The 22,969-nt window shown below is 44.6% G+C and overlaps 1 protein-coding gene and 1 long non-coding RNA gene across 3 annotated transcripts in view; one reads left to right on the top strand and one right to left on the bottom strand.

Annotated features, from left to right (window-relative positions):
* EPAS1 (endothelial PAS domain protein 1) overlaps nt 1-22,969 on the top strand; it is a 135,024-nt gene that overhangs the window by 50,204 nt on the left and 61,851 nt on the right. For both annotated transcript variants that reach the window (XM_073553988.1, XM_073553987.1), the window contains one exon: nt 16,879-17,069. In XM_073553988.1, the coding sequence (XP_073410089.1) occupies nt 16,879-17,069 (191 nt within the window). The remainder of the gene's footprint in view (nt 1-16,878; nt 17,070-22,969) is intronic.
* The window catches only part of LOC141057890 (uncharacterized), a 65,114-nt gene that overhangs the window by 32,245 nt on the left and 9,900 nt on the right, over nt 1-22,969 (bottom strand). The window lies entirely within an intron of this gene.

The following is a 22,969-nucleotide window of genomic DNA, read 5'->3' as shown; positions in this document are numbered from 1 at the left end:
GATTATGGCGGAAGCTGTGTCCCACATCAGAAGCCAGGGTATATGCATTGTACCCTACCTGGACAACTTACTGATAATAGGAGCCTCCTACCAGACCCTGGATATCCAGGTGACTCAAACCCTAGGTATTCTCCAATCGTTGGGGTGGATCCCGAATACAGAAAAGTCGCAGATCCAACCCTCCCAGGAGGTAAAATTCTTAGGAATCCTCCTAGATTCAAAGAAACAAATGTCCTTCCTCCCGGAGGAACATCAGGGGTCCATAATATCAAGGATCTCGAGCTTCAGGAAACAGAGGTCCCCGACCCTCAGGTCAGCCATGTCCATACTGGGGTCAATGACCTCCTGCATCCAGTCTGTGCCTTAGGCACAGGCCCACTCCAGAATACTCCAGTCCCATATCTTATGGAACTGGAACAGAGATCACACCTGCCTGAACAAAAGAGTCCATACCCCAGGAAGAGTGAAAGCTTCACTAGCATGGTGGATAGATCGCAAAAACCTGTGCAGGGGAGTCAACTGGTCCCGGATCCCCTTGGTCTCGGTAACATCAGATGCCAGCAAGAAGGGCTGGGGAGCCGTAGTGTCCCGACAACCATTCCAGGGGTTGTGGAGCCAGGAAGTGAGTACAAAATCCTCAAACTTCAGGGAACTGAAAGCGGTGGAGGAGGCTCTCCTGGCAGCAAGACACCTAGTCCAGGGCCAGCATATCAGAGTCTACTCAGACAACATAACAACAGTGGCCCATCTCAGGCACCAAGGCGGCACAAGATCCAGCATTCTAGAGAGCCTTTCGGGCCGAATATTTTGCTGGGCCGAAGACACCTCTGTTCTCTAACAGCAGTCCACCTAAAGGGTACCTCTAATCTTCAGGCAGATTTCCTAAGCAGAAAATCCATCCAGCCTGGCGAGTGGAGCCTGAACAAAAGGATCTTTCAGAAGCTGATCAACAGATGGGGCCTCCCGGAGGTGGATTTACTAGCCTCAAGAGAGAATGCTCAAGTAAGAAACTACTGCCTTTGCCCACAAATGGAGATTTCGTCTGGCATATGCTTTCCCGCCAGTTCCGATCCTTGCCGCAACCCTGAGGAGAATCCGGGAGGATCGAACCCCAACCATCCTAGTAACTCCGCTATGGCCAAAGAGGAGCTGGTTCTCTCTAATTACAGAGCTACAGGTAGACGGGCCATTCCTCCTACCCCTGGAAGACGACCTTCTCTTGCAGGGCCCTCTACATCACCCAAACCTCCGGGGAATTAAGTTAGCGGCCTAGTTACTGAAACCCAGATCTTGAGGGCCAAGGGACTATCAGAAGCAGTAATTAAAACCCTTCAGAAGTCTAGGAAACCGGTCACCATTGCCATATATAACAAAGTATGTAAGAAGTTTTCCTCATGGTGTCTGGCAGAGTTGCCTGATCCAGGAAACCCTAACATTTCCCGTATCCTGGATTTCTTAGAGGGGTCTTGAACTAGGTCTAAAGCCTAGCACACTGAAAGTACAGGTATCGGCATTAAGCTCTGTTTGACTGTGACTTGGCCAACCACAGGTGGATAAGAAGATTCATGACATCAGCCACTAGACTACATCCAAAGAAGCTAGTCGCCATTCCACCATGGGACTTGAATGTGGTACAGTACTTACGGGACTCACTCAATCACCCTTTCAGCCCTTGGCATCCTGTACTTCTCAGCTCCTCTCCTGTAAGGTGGCCTTCCTTTATAGCAATAATCTCGGCAAGGCGAATAGGAGAGCTCCAAGCTCTCTCAATCAGGGAACCCTACCTAACCATTAGAGATGATTCCATAATTCTCTCCCTTGATCCATCGTTCCTACCAAAGGTTGTGTCTGACTTCCATAGATCACATAATATAATTCTTCCCTCATTCTGTCAAAACCCAGCGAACCCTAAAGAAGAGGTGTTTCATACGCTGGATGTAAAGCGCATAATTCTCCACTACCTGGAGTGTACCAAACCCTATAGTGTCGACCACAACCTATTCGTCCATACGTCTGGTCCAAACAAAGGAAAGAAGGTGGCAAAGAACACCATTGCCAATTGGATTAAGAAAGCCATCTCTGGACTATACCTAGCGCAGAACATCACTCCCCCTATGGGGATCAAAGCGCATTCAACGCGATCTACCTCTACTTCATGGGCTGAGAGGGCAGGTGCATCTTCAGAGCAGATTTGTAAGGCAGCAACCTGGTCCTCCTTACATACTGACTAAACACTACAGGTTGGACCTTGTGTCCAACAGGGATTTAGTCTTTGGCCGAAATATTCTTCAGGCTGTTGTACCCCCCCCCCTAGTGCAGTATAGGTTGTTATGCCTCCTATGCTGTCGTGGAAGGTTGCTAGAGAAAATAGAATTAGACTTACTGGTAATTCGGTTTCTACAAACCTTCCACGACACCACTATTTCCCTCCTTGTATTCTTGGACAAAATTCTGAGAATCTTAAGGTAACCGGTGCTATGGTGATCAGTTATAAGTCACTGGTGAGAGGGAGGTGGGAGGGACCTTTTAACATCTCATGCTTCCTGTCCCCCATTAGGGCGTGGAGACAACCTCCTATGCTGTCGTGGAAGGTTTCTAGAAACCGAATTACCGGTAAGTCTAATTCTATTTTTCGGTCAAGAGCCGTGTAGATATTTATACCATTCTTTGGGGGCCGTACATATCGCATTCTAACCCCACCCACGAGGTATGGCCTGACACTGGCATTGGTGTCAGGACGTAATCTTCCATCAATGTTCAGCAGTGAACGCTGCGTCTACTTGTTCACAGCGCAAGAAGAAATTAAAGGACCGGCAGCTGTCAAAACACAGCTGCCGGCCCAAGTGATATGGTGTCCGGGAATCTGCTCAGGGGCCGGTTAAAAGGTCATCGGGCCTGAGGCTCCCCACCCCTGCCTTAGACAATCAATGGAGTGAAGGTGAGCGTGCACGACTATCGCTCCATTCATACAAGGCACTTTACGATCTCTAGGGGTCTCAACTCTTGGACTCCCACCAATGAGGATGTAAAGTTGTCACCTATTCTGGTTTCTACTGAACCCTTTATATTGCTTTATCCATTACTATCAATTTAGGATTGGTGGAGGAATGAGTACTGTATTTCTCCCCAATCGTAAAAATAATTGCTCATTAAAACCGGCCAATCTTGGCACATTAATGAGTGGACGATTGACTATAGAGAAGTTGATAAGTGATTGTTTCCTGACCTGTTTACACGGAAACAGGATGTTCATTAATACAATCGATGAGTTTTATACTGACATAAATGATCCGATCTCCCAACGGACAAGAGTTTTGCTCATTCTTCAAGTGATCGCTGGCATGTTTACATAGGCTCATAATTAGGAAAGAGCCATTACCTAATATCGGCTTCACTAAATCGTCCATAAAATCATCCAAGTTGGCGTTCCTGGTGCTCTTCACATGAGCATGCTCGATCCCACCTGGCACATCTTTGGGTTCTGAAGCTCTTGCCCCGGGTTTAATCTGGTACATAGGAGATGGGGCGGGATTCTGCTCTCTTATATTCTTAGTCTTATTTCCTCTCTTTCCTGTAACCCTTGTTTTCAGTCCGGCTGCTGTGTTGCAATTCCAGTTGCGCACTATGTGGTTAATCATTGACCGGCGTGAGATAGTCACAGCTCTGGGAATACAGTAGCGCTGCTTTATAGGGAGGGAGGGTTCTCTGGCTGCAGAATGACATCTTTAGTAAACTGTGGCTGGAATGCAGTTGCATTTTTCACGGAGAGCTTGATAAGAGCTTGGGAGAGTTTCCAGAAACCTGGAAGAAGCTGCTTGTGCCGAGTCACACTGCTCATCTGTAGTATCTGTAGATTTGTGCTTGGTGCTACTTATTATAGTAATAGATATATACCCTCATACCCTATACCATGCGTTATTTCCTTTTGGCCCCAAAGAGTCTCCCATATTAACTACCCAATTTGGGGGTTGTGTATGTGTTCCACATTAGAAGCTTTTAGGACCTCTCTTCATGTGGGAAAGTAGAGAATCACCACTCTGGAGCACCCAGCATGCGCATAAGGGAAATGTTTGGCTGGGTGCACCTTTCCGCATCCGTTATAAAGGGACTGTCCAGGATTGAAAAGACATGGCTGCTGTGACACCGAGTCACTTCTCATGGACAAGCCATGAGTCAGGGTAGTCAAGGAGTCCGAGGTCAAGAGCCAGGAAGGTACGTCATAAACAGAGGGAAGAGACAAAGGCACAGTTGGGTCACAGTCCGAGGTCAGAATACCAGGAGGATAGCAGATCAGAGCAAAGAGGCTAGGCAAAATGGGATGGTTAAAACGAGGTCCATGGTCAAGCAGCAAAAAGATTCATAAGCAAAGCACAAAGAGACAAACTACACAAGTGAAGGTCAGAGAGACAAAGCACAGAGACAAACCAGCCGGAGCTGAATCTACGTTGGGCAGAAGTCTGGGACGGACAGTCCAGTTAAGTAGCTGGGACAAGGAACACCTGAAGGCAGTTCAGAACCTCTCCATTTCAGATTGGATGACTAAGCTGTCAGTCAAAACACTGACAGCTCAGCACGCCCCCTGTGCTAGATAGGACAACTGAGCTGTCAGTAACTGCATTCCAGACACACTGAGGGATGGAATCATGACAGCTGCTTTCTTTCAGAAACAGTGCCTCCCCTTACCATGGTAAGGCAGCACAGCTCTACTCATTTCAGTGCTGAAACAAAGCAGTAATGTTTTTCGAATCTTGTTTAACTCCTTTAAGTGCCTCGGTCAGAAATATGCCCCTTTAAGAGCTCAGATGTGGTTTTATTTTTGGAAACCCCTTTAAGGGGCCACATGTAGCAATGTTTTCCAAATTCTGGACAATCCCTTTAAGTATTATTTTTCTAATACCTGTGTCTGATACATCACGAGCCAAATACAAACTGCAGGTGAATACGGTGCTTATTTTTTTTTACATTTGCACCGGAGACAGTAAAATTGCAGGCGGCCATCCATAAGGAGGAAAGTGAACCATTTGAAGCGTCCACAAACTCTTGTAGTTGCAGAATAACTGGTTTTATTGATCCTTGTTTATTCAAGCGTAAAGTAGACAGATACGCAACGTACCAACTTTTACAATCTGTTGCATAATTCAGTTTCTAAACTTGTGCAGTATGGCTGATAAATGCTTAACTCAGCGATGGGAGTGGGGGTTATGTCATACCCCGGGGTCATAGGGCTTTTTGAAGATGTGCAGATGTGATGGGATCGTGGAATAACTTCACGTGAGTTCTGATTTGTGGTCTCAGCTTTTTTTTGCTATTAGTCATTTTTATTTTCAGATGATATTTCATAGAGATGGTGAAATATAACCTCCCACAGGTTGTAAATAAGTCAGCCGGTGCTGGCAATGTGTGTGTATATGCAGGGATAAATGCATGGCGTCTGTAGGAAGAAGTGGCCTGCTCTGGAAAATGCCCTCTTAGCCCTTCTTCTGTCTATTACTATGAATTACACCTCATTCAGGTTTATTTTGCATTTTCAAAAAAATAAATCTGTTTTCGTCAGTGTGCAGGATCCCATTTAATCCTTTTTTAGTCTCAGGGTTCATTTTTCTCATCGGCGTGGGATCCATTTTTCTCATCGGCGTGGGATCCATTTTTCTCATATGCAAATAAAAGGAAAGTTTTCAAGCATTTTCTACCCATCAATCAGTAAAAATACAGACAGCGCTGGGATGGTACACGGATGACATCTGATCGGTATGTTTTTTTTTTCCCCATGGACCCATTTATTTGGCTCGAATCAAAAACAAACACACGACTTAATTTTTTTTTTTGCGGACTGACGGTCCACATAAACTACCTGCATGTGAGCAGCCCCAAATACTGTAATGGGTACACTCTGAATGAGGCCTGACAGCTGAGAAAGACATTGTCAGACTGTGGCAAAGTTTGTGGTACTTCTGCTCAGTGGCGCAGTGGTGTAACGAGAGTCCGATGAGTCCCGGACCAAGATTTGGACCTGCCCAAATGGGATCTTGCAGCATTTTAAATCCTTTAAGGACATACAAGTTGCACCCTTTCCCCCATTATATAGCAATGTCCCCCACCTTCCTGGTATATATGTCCCCCATCTTGGGCCCATCCTTGTATATGTGTCCTCCATACTGGTATATTTGTTCCTCTTCCTGACCTCATCCTGGTGTATATATGTCCCTTATCTTGGGTCCTATCCTGGTTTGTATGTTCCCTCATCTTGGACCCAATCTTGGGGGGTGTGTGTGTGTGTGTGTGTGTGTGTGTGTATGTATATATATATATATATATTAATTATTATACAGGGGTTGGACAAAATAATGGAAACACCTAACGTTTTGGCATCATAATCTTCGAATATGTTCTAAACATGCAAACCGTGACATATGGTAATGTTTTGTAGTTGATTATTTGTGTTATGTAATATGTGTTTGTAAATTAACTGTTTGTTTTGCAGAATTGTAAGAACATTGATGAAAACCTGATACCAATGGCAGACCTCTCGGATTTTCAAAGAGGCCAAATTGTTGGTGCTCGTATGGCAGGCGCTAGTGTAACAGAAAGTTCCCGAATGCTTGGCGTGTGAAGAGGTACTGTCTCCAAAGTAATGACTGCGTTTGAAAGAGAAGGAAAAATGTCTGCAGGAAAGCCCAGGTCCGGCCGAAAGTTGAAGTTGACTGAGAGAGACCGTTGGACTCGAAAGCGAACTGTGAGAGAGGATCGCAAGACCACGGCTCCGAAAATCACTGAGCTCAATGAACACCTACAGAACCCAGTTTCCACGAAAACTGTTCGTCGGGAGCTGCACAAATCTGGATTCCACAGAAGAGCTGCAATTCGAAAACCGCTGCTCTCAATGACAAATGTTTCCAAGCGTTTAGAGTGGCGTAGAAACCTCCAGAATTGGTCCCTCGAGCAGTGGAAACGTGATATTCTCAGACGAATCATCGTTTACCCTATTTTCGACCTCCGGCCAAGTGTACGTTCGGAGACAGCCGAAAGAAGCATTCCATCCAGACTGCCTTCTCCCAACCGTAAAGCATGGCGGAGGTTCTGTGATGATCTGGGGTGCTATTTCGTGGAGATCCGCCGGGCCAATGATATCCCTTCATGGAAGAATTAACAGCCGCGATTATTTAGGCATTTTGGGCGACCAAGTGCATCCTATGGTTCAAGCACTGTTCCCGGAGGGGAACGCCATCTTTCAGGATGATAATGCACCAATTCATACAGCTAGCATTGTTAAAGCATGGCATGAGGAACATTGTAATGAAGTTGAGCATCTCATCTGGCCTCCACAATGCCCAGACCTCAACATTATTGAGCATTTATGGCCGATTTTAGAGATTCAAGTTAGACGTCGATTTCTGCCACCATCGTCGCTCAAAGAACTGGAGGGTGTTTTAACTGAAGAATGGGCTACAATTTCTTTGGAAACAATTCACACCTTGTATGAATCCATACCTCGGAGAATTGAGGCTGTAATCGCCACAAAAGGTGGACCTACACCATATTAAACCAACTTTTTGTTTCCATTATTTTGTCCAACCCCTGTATATAATATACATCCCATCCAGGGAAATATGTCCCTTATCCTGGGCCCCATCCTGGTATATACCTTTCCCATCCTGGTATATATCTCCCTTATCCTGGGTCCCATACTAGAATATATAGTATATCCCCCATTCTGGTATATGTCCCCCATCCTGCCGCTGTTCTTTAACGCATAGGGAAAGATAAATGATTCTACTCACTTTCCCTCCACTCCCCCACCATGCAGCATCCTCTTCTGGAGCCGGCAGCTGACTCCAGGTATATGACGTCACTGCCATGCGCCTGCAGTCACGTGCACGCCGACATCAGTTGCGGGCCTCTGATTGGCCAGCATCATGTATTGCAGCGCACAGACTCGGCGGGTTTCTGCAACACAATACACTTCAGCTGAATGTGTGTCCAAAGATGCACGTCCAGTTGAAGTTTATGCTGGCATTGGTTGGCCCTCCCCCCGCAAGGGCCCAGTCATGGTTGCGACCGCAATCGTTAGGTCTCTGTTTCTGCTCATTCCAGTGGATGGTACTACTCTGACTCGCATATGATACCGCTTATAGAGATGACTGTCAATCACCTATTAGAACCGCCCACTGGATTCTTAAACCCAGAATAAGAAGGGATTGAAATGTATACAAAGCAAGTGATACGGAATGGTTTTCCTATGTGACAATCTGTCTAGCTTCTCGTGTTCCTGTGCACAGATCGCCCCGCGTGTTCGGTGTGACACATCCCTTTAAATAAATGTGCATATTTAAATCTATTGGTCTGAATCAGCAGCTGGGAGTAAATTTCAGAAAGTGTGGCGAGCTCTGAAAGCCGGTTTATAACTTTCCTTGTGGAATACAGGAGTGATCTGAGTAGCACTTTTTAGTCGGATACAAACATTCCTTAGAGATTTATCTGCAGCATTTACATGATTTAGTTCGGTCTTATGATTGGGCTCACATGTACTGAGCAGGAGAAATAAGTCTCCATAAGAGGAGGCACATGAGGTGCGGAATTGCCCAAACTTTAGTGTTTCTATGAGATTCTAACGTGAACTCAATGGCAAAGCATTGTCCGGTATTTTTCCCTTTAAACCTCATTTTTCCAATCCAGAGCTTCACATTCCCTGCATAGATTGATGTCCGAAGTTTACGGTTTTACTTTATTCCCACCGCTCCCCTGAATATATACATATTTTTTCTTTTAAAACCGCTGTACGTTTCGAAATATAATCTTTCTATTTACTGCTAATTTTTATAGGCTTTACAAAGGGGGTGTGGCTCAACTTGCAGGATTCCTCGGGGGGGCGTGGACCCGTATGGGGCGATTAAAAAAAAAAAAAAAAAAAGTTAAACCAGATCACTCAGGGGAGCAGTGGGAACAAAATACAAGCAAAAACTGCCCACTTTTAATCTGATGACAGGTGCTCTCTAAATGTAATGCTTACCATCACTGTCCAGCACTAGAGGGAGCCCCAGAGCTTAATGCATACTGTTATTTTATTCGCTTCAATGTATCACCTGTATGCGGTTTGCTCCCTCTAGTGGTCCAAAATGGTATCCTTCAAATCTATTTTTACGCAAAGGACTCTGCAAAGGTCTGACCTCTACAAAGATATATTGGGAAATTAATCATTGTAGAACTATAAACTTATTTAGGTCAAAAAGAAACAAAACTGTGGTCAAGGTTGGCCGTGTGTATGTGGTGAATTTGTTTGCTTTATCACAGATTTGTTAACATTTTCCTGGACGTGCAGATTGCATAATATCCGAGCACACAGATACATGCACGTTGTCCAAACAGCACTTGGAATGTACAAATAGCTTGTACTGTCTCCAAAATAATGGTCGGGTTGTGAAAAAGAACATTTCTGCTATATTCATAACACGAGCTGGAATGTGCAGGAAAGTGTTCAAAATGCTGCGAGGAATGTGAAAATCAGCCAACCAAGGCAGTGTCAGTCATAGGAGGCCAATTATAAGCCGGATGTCAAACAATGTACAGTATGAAGGCCACATATAGTGCTACTCATGTGTTTGGTACGCCGCTCTTGTTCTCACCGCAAGACTTTCTCTTGTCTTTGCTAACCTCGTTTATTAACTTATATATGAAGCCTCCTATCTCCGCCTTTCAATGACTTACTCTCTGGCTTCTTCTCCTGTGCCCTCCTGTGCCGTTTACACTTACACTGTTTTCTCATGTTGCTCCGTTCTTCCATTGTGTCCATTGTTCTTGTCGTCTCTCCTCTTTCTATCATTCTCACATTTTCTTCTTTTCCGTTCATATTTCTTGCCATTTCTTCTCATTTGCATAATTTCTTATTTGCTCTTTTTGGGGAGGGGGGTGTTTTAAAATGCATCAAAAATATGTAGCATTCAATATTGGTCTCAAATAAGTCAGCCAAGAGGTGATGAAAGGAAAAGCGTTTAATTGTCTGGTATTTTAATATTGATGGCCTATCTTTAGCATAGGTCATCATACGAGATCGGTGAGGTTGCATCATCAGCTGTTCCCAGTGACAGCCAAGGTCAGGTACTATGTATAGCAGTGTAGTACTCCAATATGGCCGTTATGCTGCTCCACATCTTAGCAAATTCGGCCACCACCGGCTCTTGGAACAGTTGATCGGAGTGGAGAGTCAAGGCGGCGCCAGGGGGTATATATAACTCATACATACCCTCCAGTCCAGGGTCTGATACCAACGAATCCTCGCAGCGCACAGTGCGTACATGGGGGGATTCATAAGTCTCCAGTCTCACAGAGTGACTGCAGACTTATCGTTTTTGACCGGACAACCCCTTTAAGGATGGACCATCATTACTATAGTACTGGACAACCCTTTTAATCTAGAAAGATGCACAAAATCTATCATCCAATGTGGTAACAGACTGTGTGTTTTTTTTTGTTTTTTTTTTTAGAGGCCCGATTTAAAAGGCGACCTATCCTGACATGTCTGTTTTAGTAAACATTTGTATTTCTCATAATTCAACAATTCTGGTGCATATTTCTATTTTTTTGCAGTGTGCTGTTCCTCTATTATTCCTAGAAATTTATGAATTAATTGACAACTGGGTGCTAACAGTTGGTGGAGGGGGGGTGTCCCTACACACTGTGACATTATCCAATCAGTGCTGCTGACTGTGTGTGGACATGCCCCCTTGACAAATTGTAACATCCAGTTATCAATTTATTTATGAATTTCTGAGAGATGGTCGCAAGCTACATCCAGCTCTGAGAGAGGGTCACGAGCCATGTTCAGCTTTGAGAGAGGGTCGCGTGCCACATCTGGCTCCCACACTCCCTCGCATTAGTGGCAACCAAAGCCCCTATTATGGGTATAATGACAACGAAAGCTTTTCCACAAAAGCAGTATACCAAGATCCAAGGGTTCCCACAATCCGCCCCTTCAGTATTCTCCCATCAAGCCCTCCCACCACACTGTCCTATCCAGTTTTAAGCACCTCCTCTGACCGATGGTATCATCTTGTCTCCAGCACGCCATCCTTAAATTATCTCTAAACCCCCTAAGACCAGTATATGTGCATCCAGATCTAATCTTCTGTGCCGGACTACTCTCAGAATTCACCATTTTGAGATGTGCTCTTCATAGCTCTTTGCTAAACCTGGAGCTAATGCATCAAGTTGGCAGACAGCCGCAAGCCACAATTCAAGAGATCACGAGCCACATGTGGCTTCCGAGCTACAGATTGGGGATCCCTGTCATAGAGAATACAAGTCGTTATCAAAACAGACACGTCAGGAATGGTCAAAAGTAGAGTGTCTTCAGCGCGCTCGAAAAATATGTTTGTGTCCCTGCGGCTGCATGTCTAACAGCCGCAACACATGCAGGAATTGCCTAACGAACGGGCAATCCCTACATGTGTTGTCACGGCCGCGAGACATTCAGCTGCGGGGACTCGAACATATTTCTTGAGCACTCCGAAGACCCTCGTCTAGCACCCGAGCATGGCGGATAACACCTTATCCCGCACGCTCGCTCCTCACTAGTGAAGCGTCTTCTTTAAGACAGTATTGATTAATCTTCCCAGTTGTTTAGAATTTTCCATCCATCTTATTCTTCCTCTCTACATCTCCCGGTCTATCCCTGATGCCTCCTGACTCCCTCTATCTCCCCACACCCCTCTGTGTCTTCATGGGTCTTCCTTATCTAATAACATTCTCCACTTCTCTTTCTCCATCCACATTGGAGGAGATCTTATTTTTGGTCAATAGCTGGAATCTATCTGCCCGGTAGATCTGTCCCTACCCACCCTCCATTTCCCAATAGGTGTGAACAGTATTTAGAAAGAATTTTTTTAAAAAAATATTTGATTTGACAAAATTATAGTAAATGGTTACAGTCTATGAAACTTTATCTTACGAGGTTTTACGACGTTGGGTTACCCTTTAGCAGAAGAGTCGAAAATAAGTCTTCAAGATACAGGAAGACAATGTGCCGATATGAAGACATTTGCTCACGGGCCGTAGCTGGCCAGCAGCATCACCAGGGCATGTTCTCATGACACTGCATATTATTTTTGGCTACAATATATTGCTCCCTTGGTAATATAATATTGTACTTCAGCCCGTGGCCCTCTGATGCCTTCTTAAGAACACACTGTGCAGATCAATGAGTCGCAGGCTTTTCCTGTTGTGCCTCCCTCAAGAAACATTTGCTTCCTCTTCTTGAATAAAGTAAACATGGTTTATATTGGGCTCCAATATAATGAAAAAAAAAGTGCAGTAAAGACGTAATAGACTTTTTTATTAAGTTGTGCAATAGTGAAGCACACCCAGTTGGCATCTATTGATCTGTGTGATGTATAGACTGTATATACCATAAGGGTGGACCTGTCACGGAGCATTCCCATCCTTTGTGAGCCTTTATGGGGCTTCCTCTCTCTCCAAAGGATAGAAGAATTGGCTTTAGGTTTACTGTGGCTGCCCTCCTTTCCTACAAGAATGGAAAGGAAAGGGGAGAAAGCACCAGGTCAAGTAGAAGCAGCTGAAGTCTTGGCGTGATGTAATTTGGGATCACCGGAGGACCTTATTTTCAGCCCCCCCTTTTCTACTTGTGCTATTCCGCCTCTGTTTTATATGTCAGACTCTAAACACAAAACTTCAACCATTCAATCAACTGATAGGTGTTGATGTCAGAAGTGTGACCTCCACTTATCCAATATCCTAAAGATAAGCTATCAGTATTTAAAGGGGTTGTCCGACCTCAGGATACTTGTGAATCACCACATTGCTTGCACTGCGCACTCTGAGGATTCTCCGGTGCCTGCGCCAGAAGTGGGCGGCCATGTGACTGCAAGTATGCGATTTGCAAACGTACTGTCACATTCCGACTAGAAATGTGCGGCCTCACTCAATTCATTTGCATTGGGTGAGGCTGGACATAGTCTAGTTGGAATGTGGCTGGGAATATGCAAATCTAATGTTTGCGGTCATGCACCTGCCGCTTCCGGCATCGGAGAATCCTCATAGTTCACAGTACACCTGATGTGAGGATTCACAATTCTGCAGTCGCTTTGACTGTAGACTTGTACCCTAAGGCCAGACAACTCCTTTAGATCACCACTGGGCAGAACGGTGGCTCAATGGTTAACACTGTATTCTTGCAGTGCTTGAATTCAAATTCGAATTCCACCAAGGACAACATCAATAAGCGTTTGTATATTCTCCCTGTGGTTGTGATGGGTTCCTTCCAACCCCCAAAGACATATTTAATGGGACCCCCACTGATCCCAAGAAATTGGGCTCTGAAGACCTCCAAATGAAAGGAAAAGTGATCTATCATGCACACCTCTGCGCAATTTATATATAATGAGAGTGCCAAAGACTAGCCAAACGCTGTGCTTGGCTATAACCGACAGTCCCTCAGAAAATAAATAGAGCGGAGGTTCGTATGATCATCCACCGCTCCATTCGCATGTAGGGTCTTCAAAGCCCTGGTCCTCATGATCAGTGGGGATCTGAGCATTCAGACCCCCACCTCCATTCTGTGGATAGGGGATAACTTCCAAACGTTGTACAATCCCTTTAAGAGAGAAGAGGCAGGTGACAGTAAATGGGCTCATGAGTGAGGAGGTTGGATTTAGTAACGTGCTGAGTCTTCATTATTTCTGTAGGGTTTAGTTGTCTTTTCATGCTGTGTGTTTTAATGAAGCTGCCAAGTGGGGTGCTAATAATTATAGAAACGAGTCTTTATAAAAAGTCACCCTATGGATCCTATCCCTGTGCCCAGCCTTTATATTTCCACAGCGGGGGATTATAAAAGAACATATAGGCTGGTCACTAGAAAGTCTCCCGCACAGTTGGGGGGTCTGTATTGGACCAGCAGGCTCAATCAGTCATTTATTATTAATGTATTTTATTTTATTTTTTTTTGTTTTCTGATACCATGTTATGGGGGCACCAAGGAGGTCAGTATAGGGGAACTGTCATTTGGATATTGTGGATGTGGTTATGTGGCTTGTCGATGTTACTAAGTATTGTGTGTGAATTGACTTGATGTGGACGCTATTCTAGGGGTCAGAGTTCAGTGTTTGTTTTTTTTCCTGATAAAGAGCTCCAAATCCCCTACATTGCGATATATTTAATTCATACAGGATGCAATTTTTCACAACTTTTTTTTCTATTTTTTTTATCTACTTATTCCAAAAGTCATAATTTTTTTTTTCTATTTTTCCTTTGATGTATACGTATGAACATTTTTTTCAGTGCCACCATTTTGAAATACGTATAACTTATCGATTAACTTTCATAAAATTTTCTAAGGAGAAACAGAGAAAAATCCTCAAATTCTATAATATCTTTTATGGTGATACCAAATTGAAATGCTTTTCTTTTTCTGTTTTACAATTCCTGCTGTAGAAATGCTGGAGCGCATTTATTGTGTTCTTTTTTTTTCTTAGAGTTATAGCTTTTATATATTTTTCTCTACGGAGCTGTGTGAGGGCTTGTTTTTTCTTGTGGGACTAGCTGTATTTTCCGTTGGTAAATTTTGGGGTTCATTCTAATTTTTGATCATTTTCTATTTCATTTTTGTAAGAAAGATCACTTCTGAGTACTGTACTACTGAGTACTGTGTTGTTATTGAGTTCAATGGAGAAAAGCAGTATGCGGTCAGCTCGTGAGCTCCCTCTAGTGGTAGCCAGAATGTTAGGTTGTATATCTTTCAGGAAGGGATTTAGAGCTTCATGTGAAAAGTTACGAAGCTATGAAGATATATTAAGAAATTAATCAGGACAAGCTCAGTATTGTCTAAAGAGTGTATCGGGAATATTAGTAGAATCGTCACACTTGAGGGGAAGACATACATGGGGGGGAGAATTGACACCGGGCAGAGTGAACCGCCGCACGACCAGCTCTACCCTCTCCTACTGTATCCTCACCCATCCCTGTAGACTGTGAGCCCTCGCGGGCAGGGTCCCCTCTCCTCCTGTGCTTGTCTGCCTTGTCTTGCACATGTTTATTGTACTTGTGTATGTTTGCCCCTTTTTCACATGTAAAGTGGGATGGAATAAATGGCCCTATAATAATGAATAATAATAATAATAATTTCTTAAAAGCATGCAATTGTGGCAAGATTACCGAACTGCCTGTTACACAATGGATTCGTATGGACGAGCATTCAGACTAGAGTGTCATCTGATGGCATTGTGAGAATTGTCTTGTGTCTCCTAAGAATGTAGTTGTTATGTTGGCTCAAAGAATATTTTGGCTAAATGAACAAAAAAATGTGGGAAGTCTGGAAGATTATGGATCTTATAGAAACTTGTGGTTACAAATAAGCAGCGATTTGTGTATTGGAACAGTATTAGGCCTATTGGACTGTAGGGAATAATGGGATTGCCCTGTGCCTTCAGCTGGAGATGCATTTTATAGAGAGCTTGATCGGATGAGAGCTTTCCCTCCTGATGCCGGAGTGTGCGTATGTTCTTAATAAGGACAGGAAAGTAAGTCGCTGACAGAATCTTCTTGATATCCAACAGTCCAATCCTTCATTTACCCTTCATCTGCCATTGGACACATGAGCTGGTCGGCCGGTCTGCGCTGAAGTTGACATGTGCAGTCAACGTTAATTTGACTGCTATGAATTCGGCATCCAGGGCAACGTTCTGGTGTTCTCAGGGATTAGTATCCAGTAACCATATAGAAGGCATCCATGGTACTCCAGGTTTTTATGATTAAGTAAAAAAATTAAATGTGAGATCAGCATTGGTATCTATATACAATGAGATGGCAGCTACTATACGAACAGCCAAAGGGAGACTAAGACCTTGACCAAGGTACGAGATGGACCAAAAATGAGGTCTTCTCGTTGAATATGAAAAACCAATGCTGACTTTTCAATAATTTTTGTTTTACTCAATCACAAAAATCAAAGTGCCCTGGTTGTCTACTAAATGACATTAGTTTGTATGTCACTGCTAGGACTTTTTGCTTGTTGAAGAACCTGTTAGCTGCTGGCCCTTGGGCACTACCAGACTGCCTGACCATAATTCATCCCATACTTAAAATTCAACTAAACTGCAGGATTGTCATGAGCGAGCCGTCCTAGGGACACTCATTTCATGATAATCCCACAGTGTACACAGGCTGCCAATTACCAAACGAAGGAGCAAAACACTTGTTTGTTGCTTGAAATGATCTTTTGGGTCTCGACTGCACATTTGGTTCTCGGCAGCACATTGTCCTGTGTAACAAGGACTCATGCTGTCAAAAACAATAGTGGCCCATGTGTACCGAACCGATCATTCATTCCACATCTGAAGTGTGGTCTGCCTGTGTAAATAGGCTATTAAACAATCGCCAACCGGCAATCAGGCATGCCATTCGGCTATTGTCTAACGCTGCAAATTGTTTAGGGTAAATGGACTACAAAATTGTATCCTAATAGTTTAAGCAATATACTTAACTACCGTAGTACTGAATCTGCGTTACAATCCATGGCTGCATTCACAATTTTGCAGGCTTCAGAGCTGTAATCCTCCAACCCTCGGTGTTGGCAAAGAACATGCTCTGTCGTCTTTACACTAGTCATCTAACGTAGGAACTGTTGGAGACAGATCTGTTTGATATCAGTTCTATTGTTTCCAATGGCACCGAGTAGAATTATGAATACAGCTCTGGAGTATAACAGAAGCTTTATAATTAAGATGTTGAAAAGATTGAGAGACTTTAGAAGTTTCACGGGCCACATTTGTTTTCTTTCTGCACATTATCACATTAAGGTAAAACAAAGCTGTGGTTGTGTTGGAAGCAATGGTCCTAGTCTTAGTGTAAACTTGTTTTTTTTTTTTTTTTCAGGAGCAGTTCAGAGAGAAGGAAGGAAAAGTCTCGAGATGCAGCCCGGTGTCGGAGAAGTAAGGAGACTGAAGTGTTTTATGAGTTGGCTCATCAGCTTCCTTTGCCTCAGAACATAAGCTCACATTTGGACAAGGCCTCCATCATGCGTCTGACCATCAGTTACCTCCGCACACAAAAACTATTATCTTCTGGTAGGTATAACACATTTTGTTTTAGGTGTATTCACTTTCAACTCTCAGTAAGAAAAACCTTTATTCAAACCGAGCAATGTTTTTTTAATTTCGTGGTTGTACGAATCTAGGTGGCGCTCTTACAATAAAGGAAAAAGGTTTTGCTTCCTACTCAAATTCCATTACCATCCTAGCATCACCGCTCTGGTGGTCTTCACTAGAACCGGAAGTGATTGCAACCCATTGCACTCAGCCACCTGATCATTGAGGCCGGTGATTGGCTGAAGGGCAGGTAACTAATGGATGGAGCGGCATTACTCCTGCTCCACCGGAGAGGCAGCACTGATGCGGCAGAGGCTTCGACTGCTAAATAACACTTCTTTCTTTATTTTATATATCGATCCCTTTCCTGTGCCAAAGTCCTGAGAAATACCTTTAATGGCTTGATTTGAACACTTCCCACAGTAATTGACCATCTGTTCTCTCTACCCACCTGATAAAGAAGAAACAGTCCGTTCTGTAGCCACCTGCAAACTAAACACTAACACAATTACCAATTATCTGCTGTACCTTTCCTAGTACACGTAGCACAGGCCAAGACCTCTTTCTGTGCCAGCTCCTTGCCTACTCCGAGCGAAGGTCTTTTAGGTCCTGCCTGGAGCAGCGGAGGAATAATCTCATTATGTTCCTGTTACGATTTTGCCATCTTCTCTTTTTTTGTTTTTCGTGTCCAGAAGTCCGTGACGTTTCCCTTAGATCTTCTTGGACTGGACAGCCTGGGGGACTTGTTAGAAGTTACCTACAGGCGTTTTTGCATTTATCCCAAATTTTTGTATAAATGGAACCCAATAACACAAAAGTATAGTATAACGGCGCTATTGTATATACTTTGAATCAGCTGCAAGTAGAATCCCAAACCACATAGGAATAAATGTGAATTTAAAGAAAAATACAGTGTACTTGCGCTATGACTCAAGTATGTATAAGTACAACACTGGTTGATATTAAATACCTGTTAGGGAGTAGGTGGCTTTCATAAGCGTGGTATGGGTGGGCAAAATCAGGTATGAGGTCTAGTTGACAAAACTAGAGTGAAAGAAGAGGGGAATTATTAATAACGACTACATATATTATATATGAAAAGAATGCGCTCTAAAATAAGTGAATACCCCTTTAAATAAATGCACAATTAAGAGTGGTGGTTATTCCTTAAAACATGTGCCTATAGTAGGTTATGCATAAAATAAATAAGGGGAGTATGCATACAGTAATCCTAATGAAAGGTACCGTGGTTAGGTGCAGAGTTATTGGAGGTGAGACTTCATAGATAAAACCCGGCACCTGTGATGTTCGTTGTTCAAAGGTTAATAGCATAAATCCATTCGATGGTAGTAAGATTAGGTACTTAGCTTAAAGTAGTCTGTTAGTTGTCCAATTTGAAGCAAGTCCAGGAGCGATGTCCCGGCCGGTGACAGACGCTCACTCTGCCAAACACTGGACGTGCGGGTACCCACGGTGGACGCTTATAGGACCTGGAAGGACCTTTGTGACGTTTTGGGTCATGTGACTTTTCCCTTAGAAATCCTATGGAGGGAGTTGAAGCTTCGAGTTGCCAAGCGACAGCCTAAAAATCTTAATGATTTAGAGATGATCAGCAAGGGTTTTGCCACCAAGTCTTAAGTCTTGTTTGCCAAAGGGATCAAATACTTATTTCTCACTCTCTCAGGCTGAAGTCTGAATTCCTGGGTGAAGCTCAACCAGTGTTGTACTTATACATCCTTGAGTCATAGCGCAAGTATACTGTATTTTTCTTGGAACCCAATGACAGAGGATTATTCGCATGGTTGACCTCTGTTGTTTGCTGCCCTGGTTTGCTTCCTTTATATTAACTGGTGCTCATCGACTCTTGTGGAGTTTTTTTAAAATTGGTTTGTGTGATTTGGGCTTTTTGTACTACACTTTGGACTGTGTTGGTGCTGTGGGTGTATTCGTTTTATTTTCTACAAAAATTTGTGAGGTTAAAAGCTGTCTCCCCTGACGTTTCTGTATACTCTCACAAATTTCCTAACGGACCCTCGGATCGGCTGGGTAGAAAGGATCGGGTGATGAAAATCAATGTGCCCGGTCCTTCGTTCCATAAGGTGAAAGTTGCTCCACACGCATTCTATGGTCAGCTAATCCTCTTGATATACTGTATACTTTGATGGATGCACATTGGTTACTTATTTTTTGGATTAAAATATATATATATATATTTTTTTTTTACTATTGTTGTCTTTTTTACTAATTTGCCCCGAACACACGAAATAAGCAGAGACAATAGTCATCCAGGATCCGACGTGACTCTGTCGCTTTTCTTATGTTTTCTCAAAGTATTATCCTGATATGTTCCTTGTGGTTCATCATCTGTCCCAGACTTTTCCAAGTCGTGGCTTTGCAGAAGATTAATTGGGTTTGTTTGGTAAACATAATGGCTTCAAATTATAAGCTGGCTATTTAGATCGGAGATAGCCGGTAGCTATTTATCTCTGATGCTTCCCAGAGACTTGCTGTCAGATAAGACCAAAGTATGGTTCAATTCAAAGACAACTAAACATTTGGGTATTAGACAGCGATCCGAAAAAGCCATTTCCCAAGTCTGTACTGTCTGCGTCCAATTGATGGGGCAGATTACTGCAATTTCAGAGGTTATCAGAGGATATTAAGGACGGACAATAATATTGGTGAAGACAAAGAACTTTTTTTTTTTTAAATGAGATTTAGCCCTGGAGGGAAATAGTTTCTCAACTGGTTTCGTTGAGTGAGTGTAAAACATGAATGTATGTCACTAGCATAGTGATACGTTTGGTTAAGGTAGGTTATATAAAAATAGGAACACGTGTTTCCCTTTAAATATGCAAAATATCTCTCTTACAAGTAGAAAAACTCTCTTTAGTGCCACCTATAGGTGACTATCAAATACAATGCCCCCATAGAGAGAAAAATTGTCTTTGTTGCCCAAAGCAATCAATCAGAGCTTATCTTTAAATTTTTTAGACAGCTCAGGAAAAATTGAATCTGGACTGTGATTGACTGATATGGGAAACATATATAAATCTGTCCCATTTTTTAATACTGCATTCATAAGACTTGGTTTTCTTATCAAATTTTCTGGATTATTGAAAAGTCATAGAAAATAAAGGCTGAAAGAAGGCAATGGAGAATAAAATACACAACTAAAATGCCACCATCACATTGTTTTTCTCCTCCCTGTAATGGTTGAGTTTATACACTGCCTGTCGCCTCTCCTGTGCCTTAGAACTGCTTACTCATGTGCCATACATGCGGCTGCACAGTGCACAGCCTGTCGCCTCTCCTGTGCCTTAGATCTGCTTACTCATGTGCCATGCATGCGGCTGCACAGTGCACAGCCTGTCGCTTCTCCTGTGTCTTAGATCTGTTTGCTGCATGTGCCATGCATGCGGCTGCACAGTGCGCAGCCTGTCGCCTCTCCTGTGCCTTAGATCTGCTTACTCATGTGCCATGCGTGCGGCTGCACAGTGCACAGCCTGTCGCCTCTCCTGTGCCTTAGATCTGCTTACTGCATGTGGCTGCACAGTGCACAGCCTGTCGCCTCTCCTGTGCCTTAGATCTGCTTACTCATGTGCCATGCATGCGGCTGCACAGTGCACAGCCTGTCGCCTCTCCTGTGCCTTAGATCTGCTTACTCATGTGCCATGCATGCGGCTGCACAGTGCACAGCCTGTCGCTTCTCCTGTGTCTTAGATCTGTTTACTGCATGTGCCATGCATGCGGCTGCACAGTGCACAGCCTGTCGCTTCTCCTGTGTCTTAGATCTGTTTACTGCATGTGCCATGCATGCAGCTGCACAGTGCGCAGCCTGCCGCCTCTCCTGTGCCTTAGATCTGCTTACTGCATGTGGCTGCACAGTGCACAGCCTGTCGCTTCTCCTGTGCCTTAGATCTGTTTACTGCATGTGCCATGCATGTGGCTGTACAGTGCACAGCCTGTCGCCTCTCCTGTGCCTTAGATCTGCTTACTCATGTGCCATACATGTGACTGCACAGTGCACAGCCTGTTGCTTCTCCTGTGTCTTAGATCTGTTTACTGCATGTGCCATGCATGCGGCTGCACAGTGCGCAGCCTGCCGCCTCTCCTGTGCCTTAGATCTGCTTACTGCATGTGGCTGCACAGTGCACAGCCTGTTGCCTCTCCTATGCCTTAGATCTGCTTACTGCATGTGACTGCACAGTGCACAGCCTGTCGCCTCTCTTGTGTCTTAGATCTGTTTACTGTATGTGCCATGCATGCGGCTGCACAGTGCGCAGCCTACCGCCTCTCCTGTGCCTTAGATCTGTTTACTGCATGCGGCTGCACAGTGCGCAGCCTGCCGCCTCTCCTGTGCCTTAGATCTGTTTACTGCATGCGGCTGCACAGTGCGCAGCCTGCCGCCTCTCCTGTGCCTTAGATCTGTTTACTGCATGCGGCTGCACAGTGCGCAGCCTGCCGCCTCTCCTGTGCCTTAGATCTGCTTGCTCATGTGCCATGCATGCGGCTGCACAGTGCACAGCCTGTGACCTCTCCTGTTTCTTAGATCTGTTTACTGCATTTGCCATGCATGCGGCTGCACTGTGCGCAGCCTGCCGCCTCTCCTGTGCCTTAGATCTGTTTACTGCATGCGGCTGCACAGTGCGCAGCCTGCCGCCTCTCCTGTGCCTTAGATCTGCTTACTGCATGTGGCTGCACAGTGCACTGCCTGCCGCTTCTCCTGTGCCTTAGATCTGCTTTCTGCATGTGGCTGCACAGTGCACAGCCTGTCGCCTCTCCTGTGCCTTAGATCTGTTTACTGCATGTGGGTCGCCCTCACACCCAGGGCAGCGGGGTACCGGGCCGGTGTCAGGGGGAAGGTGTCACAGCAGCAGTGACCCGGTCCGTGGCCCTGGGCGCCCAATATCAATGGCGGTGATGTAGTTAATGGTAGAATAGTTTATTTGAATAGTTCGTGATGCCACCCGTGGTGTTTGGCAAGTATGGTGTTAAGCCAACGCTGCATGCAGATCCGCTGCGACTGATGGTGTGGTGCAGCAAAGATGGTATAGCTCCCCACAGGTGGAGCTGTAGTCCCAGGGCAGTGTAGGTGCAATGGACGAGGAGAGGCGCAGAATGGTATTGATGCTAGTACCCAGATGTAGCGGTGCTGAAGGTGTTAATGGCGAATGAATGGAGGACACCAGGGCTTGCAGTTTCAAAGCTTTACTCCCAGTTCGTGGTACCCACTGGTCCCTGCCTCCGTGCCGTGTCCTCCGGGGTAGAGACTCTATCAACCTCCCGGGCAAGTCAGGGTTCTCCTCTCCAACACTCCGCCAACATGTGCCTTTCCTGAACGACTCCTCTATTGCGCCTTTTAGTGTGAAGAACTCCAGTACCGAAGTTCTCTGGAATTCCTCCTGTCAGATGTTCCTAGAACCTTACTTGTATGACAGACAGCTGTAGCCTCTATTGGGGACTCCCTTCTCAGAAGTCCTGGCTCTCTATCCAGTTGCTGTTGTGTCCCAAGTCTTTGGTAGGAGTAGTGCATTTACAGCCAGCTACTCCACCGGTGTCTGCTGCAGAACCATAAGTGTCCATACAACCTCGGGGACCGGGCCCCGGCCTTGCGCTGAGAACCTATAGGCAGGGTACTCTCTCAACCCACAACTCCTCTCTGTTCTCCTACTCCTTCGTTCCGCGCTGTTCCTTCTCTCTCTTATAGAAGCTGAGGTTGCAGGTCTACGTCCTTCTCCTTCTCTTCTCTTTCCCATGCCAGCTGGCTCAGATCACTGAGGCAGCTGCAGCACTCTTTCTAAACTGAACTCAAACTGAACTCAAAACTAACTTCAGAACTGAACTCCTCTCGCCTGACCTCCTGTCAGACTGACCTC

This window comes from Dendrobates tinctorius, unplaced genomic scaffold (genome assembly GCF_039654945.1).
Source record: "Dendrobates tinctorius isolate UK_male_01 unplaced genomic scaffold, ASM3965494v1 ptg000205l, whole genome shotgun sequence".
Taxonomy (NCBI): domain Eukaryota; kingdom Metazoa; phylum Chordata; class Amphibia; order Anura; family Dendrobatidae; genus Dendrobates; species Dendrobates tinctorius.
The sequence above is the reverse complement of the archived record's forward strand: the minus strand, read 5'-3'. Positions and strand labels throughout refer to the sequence as shown.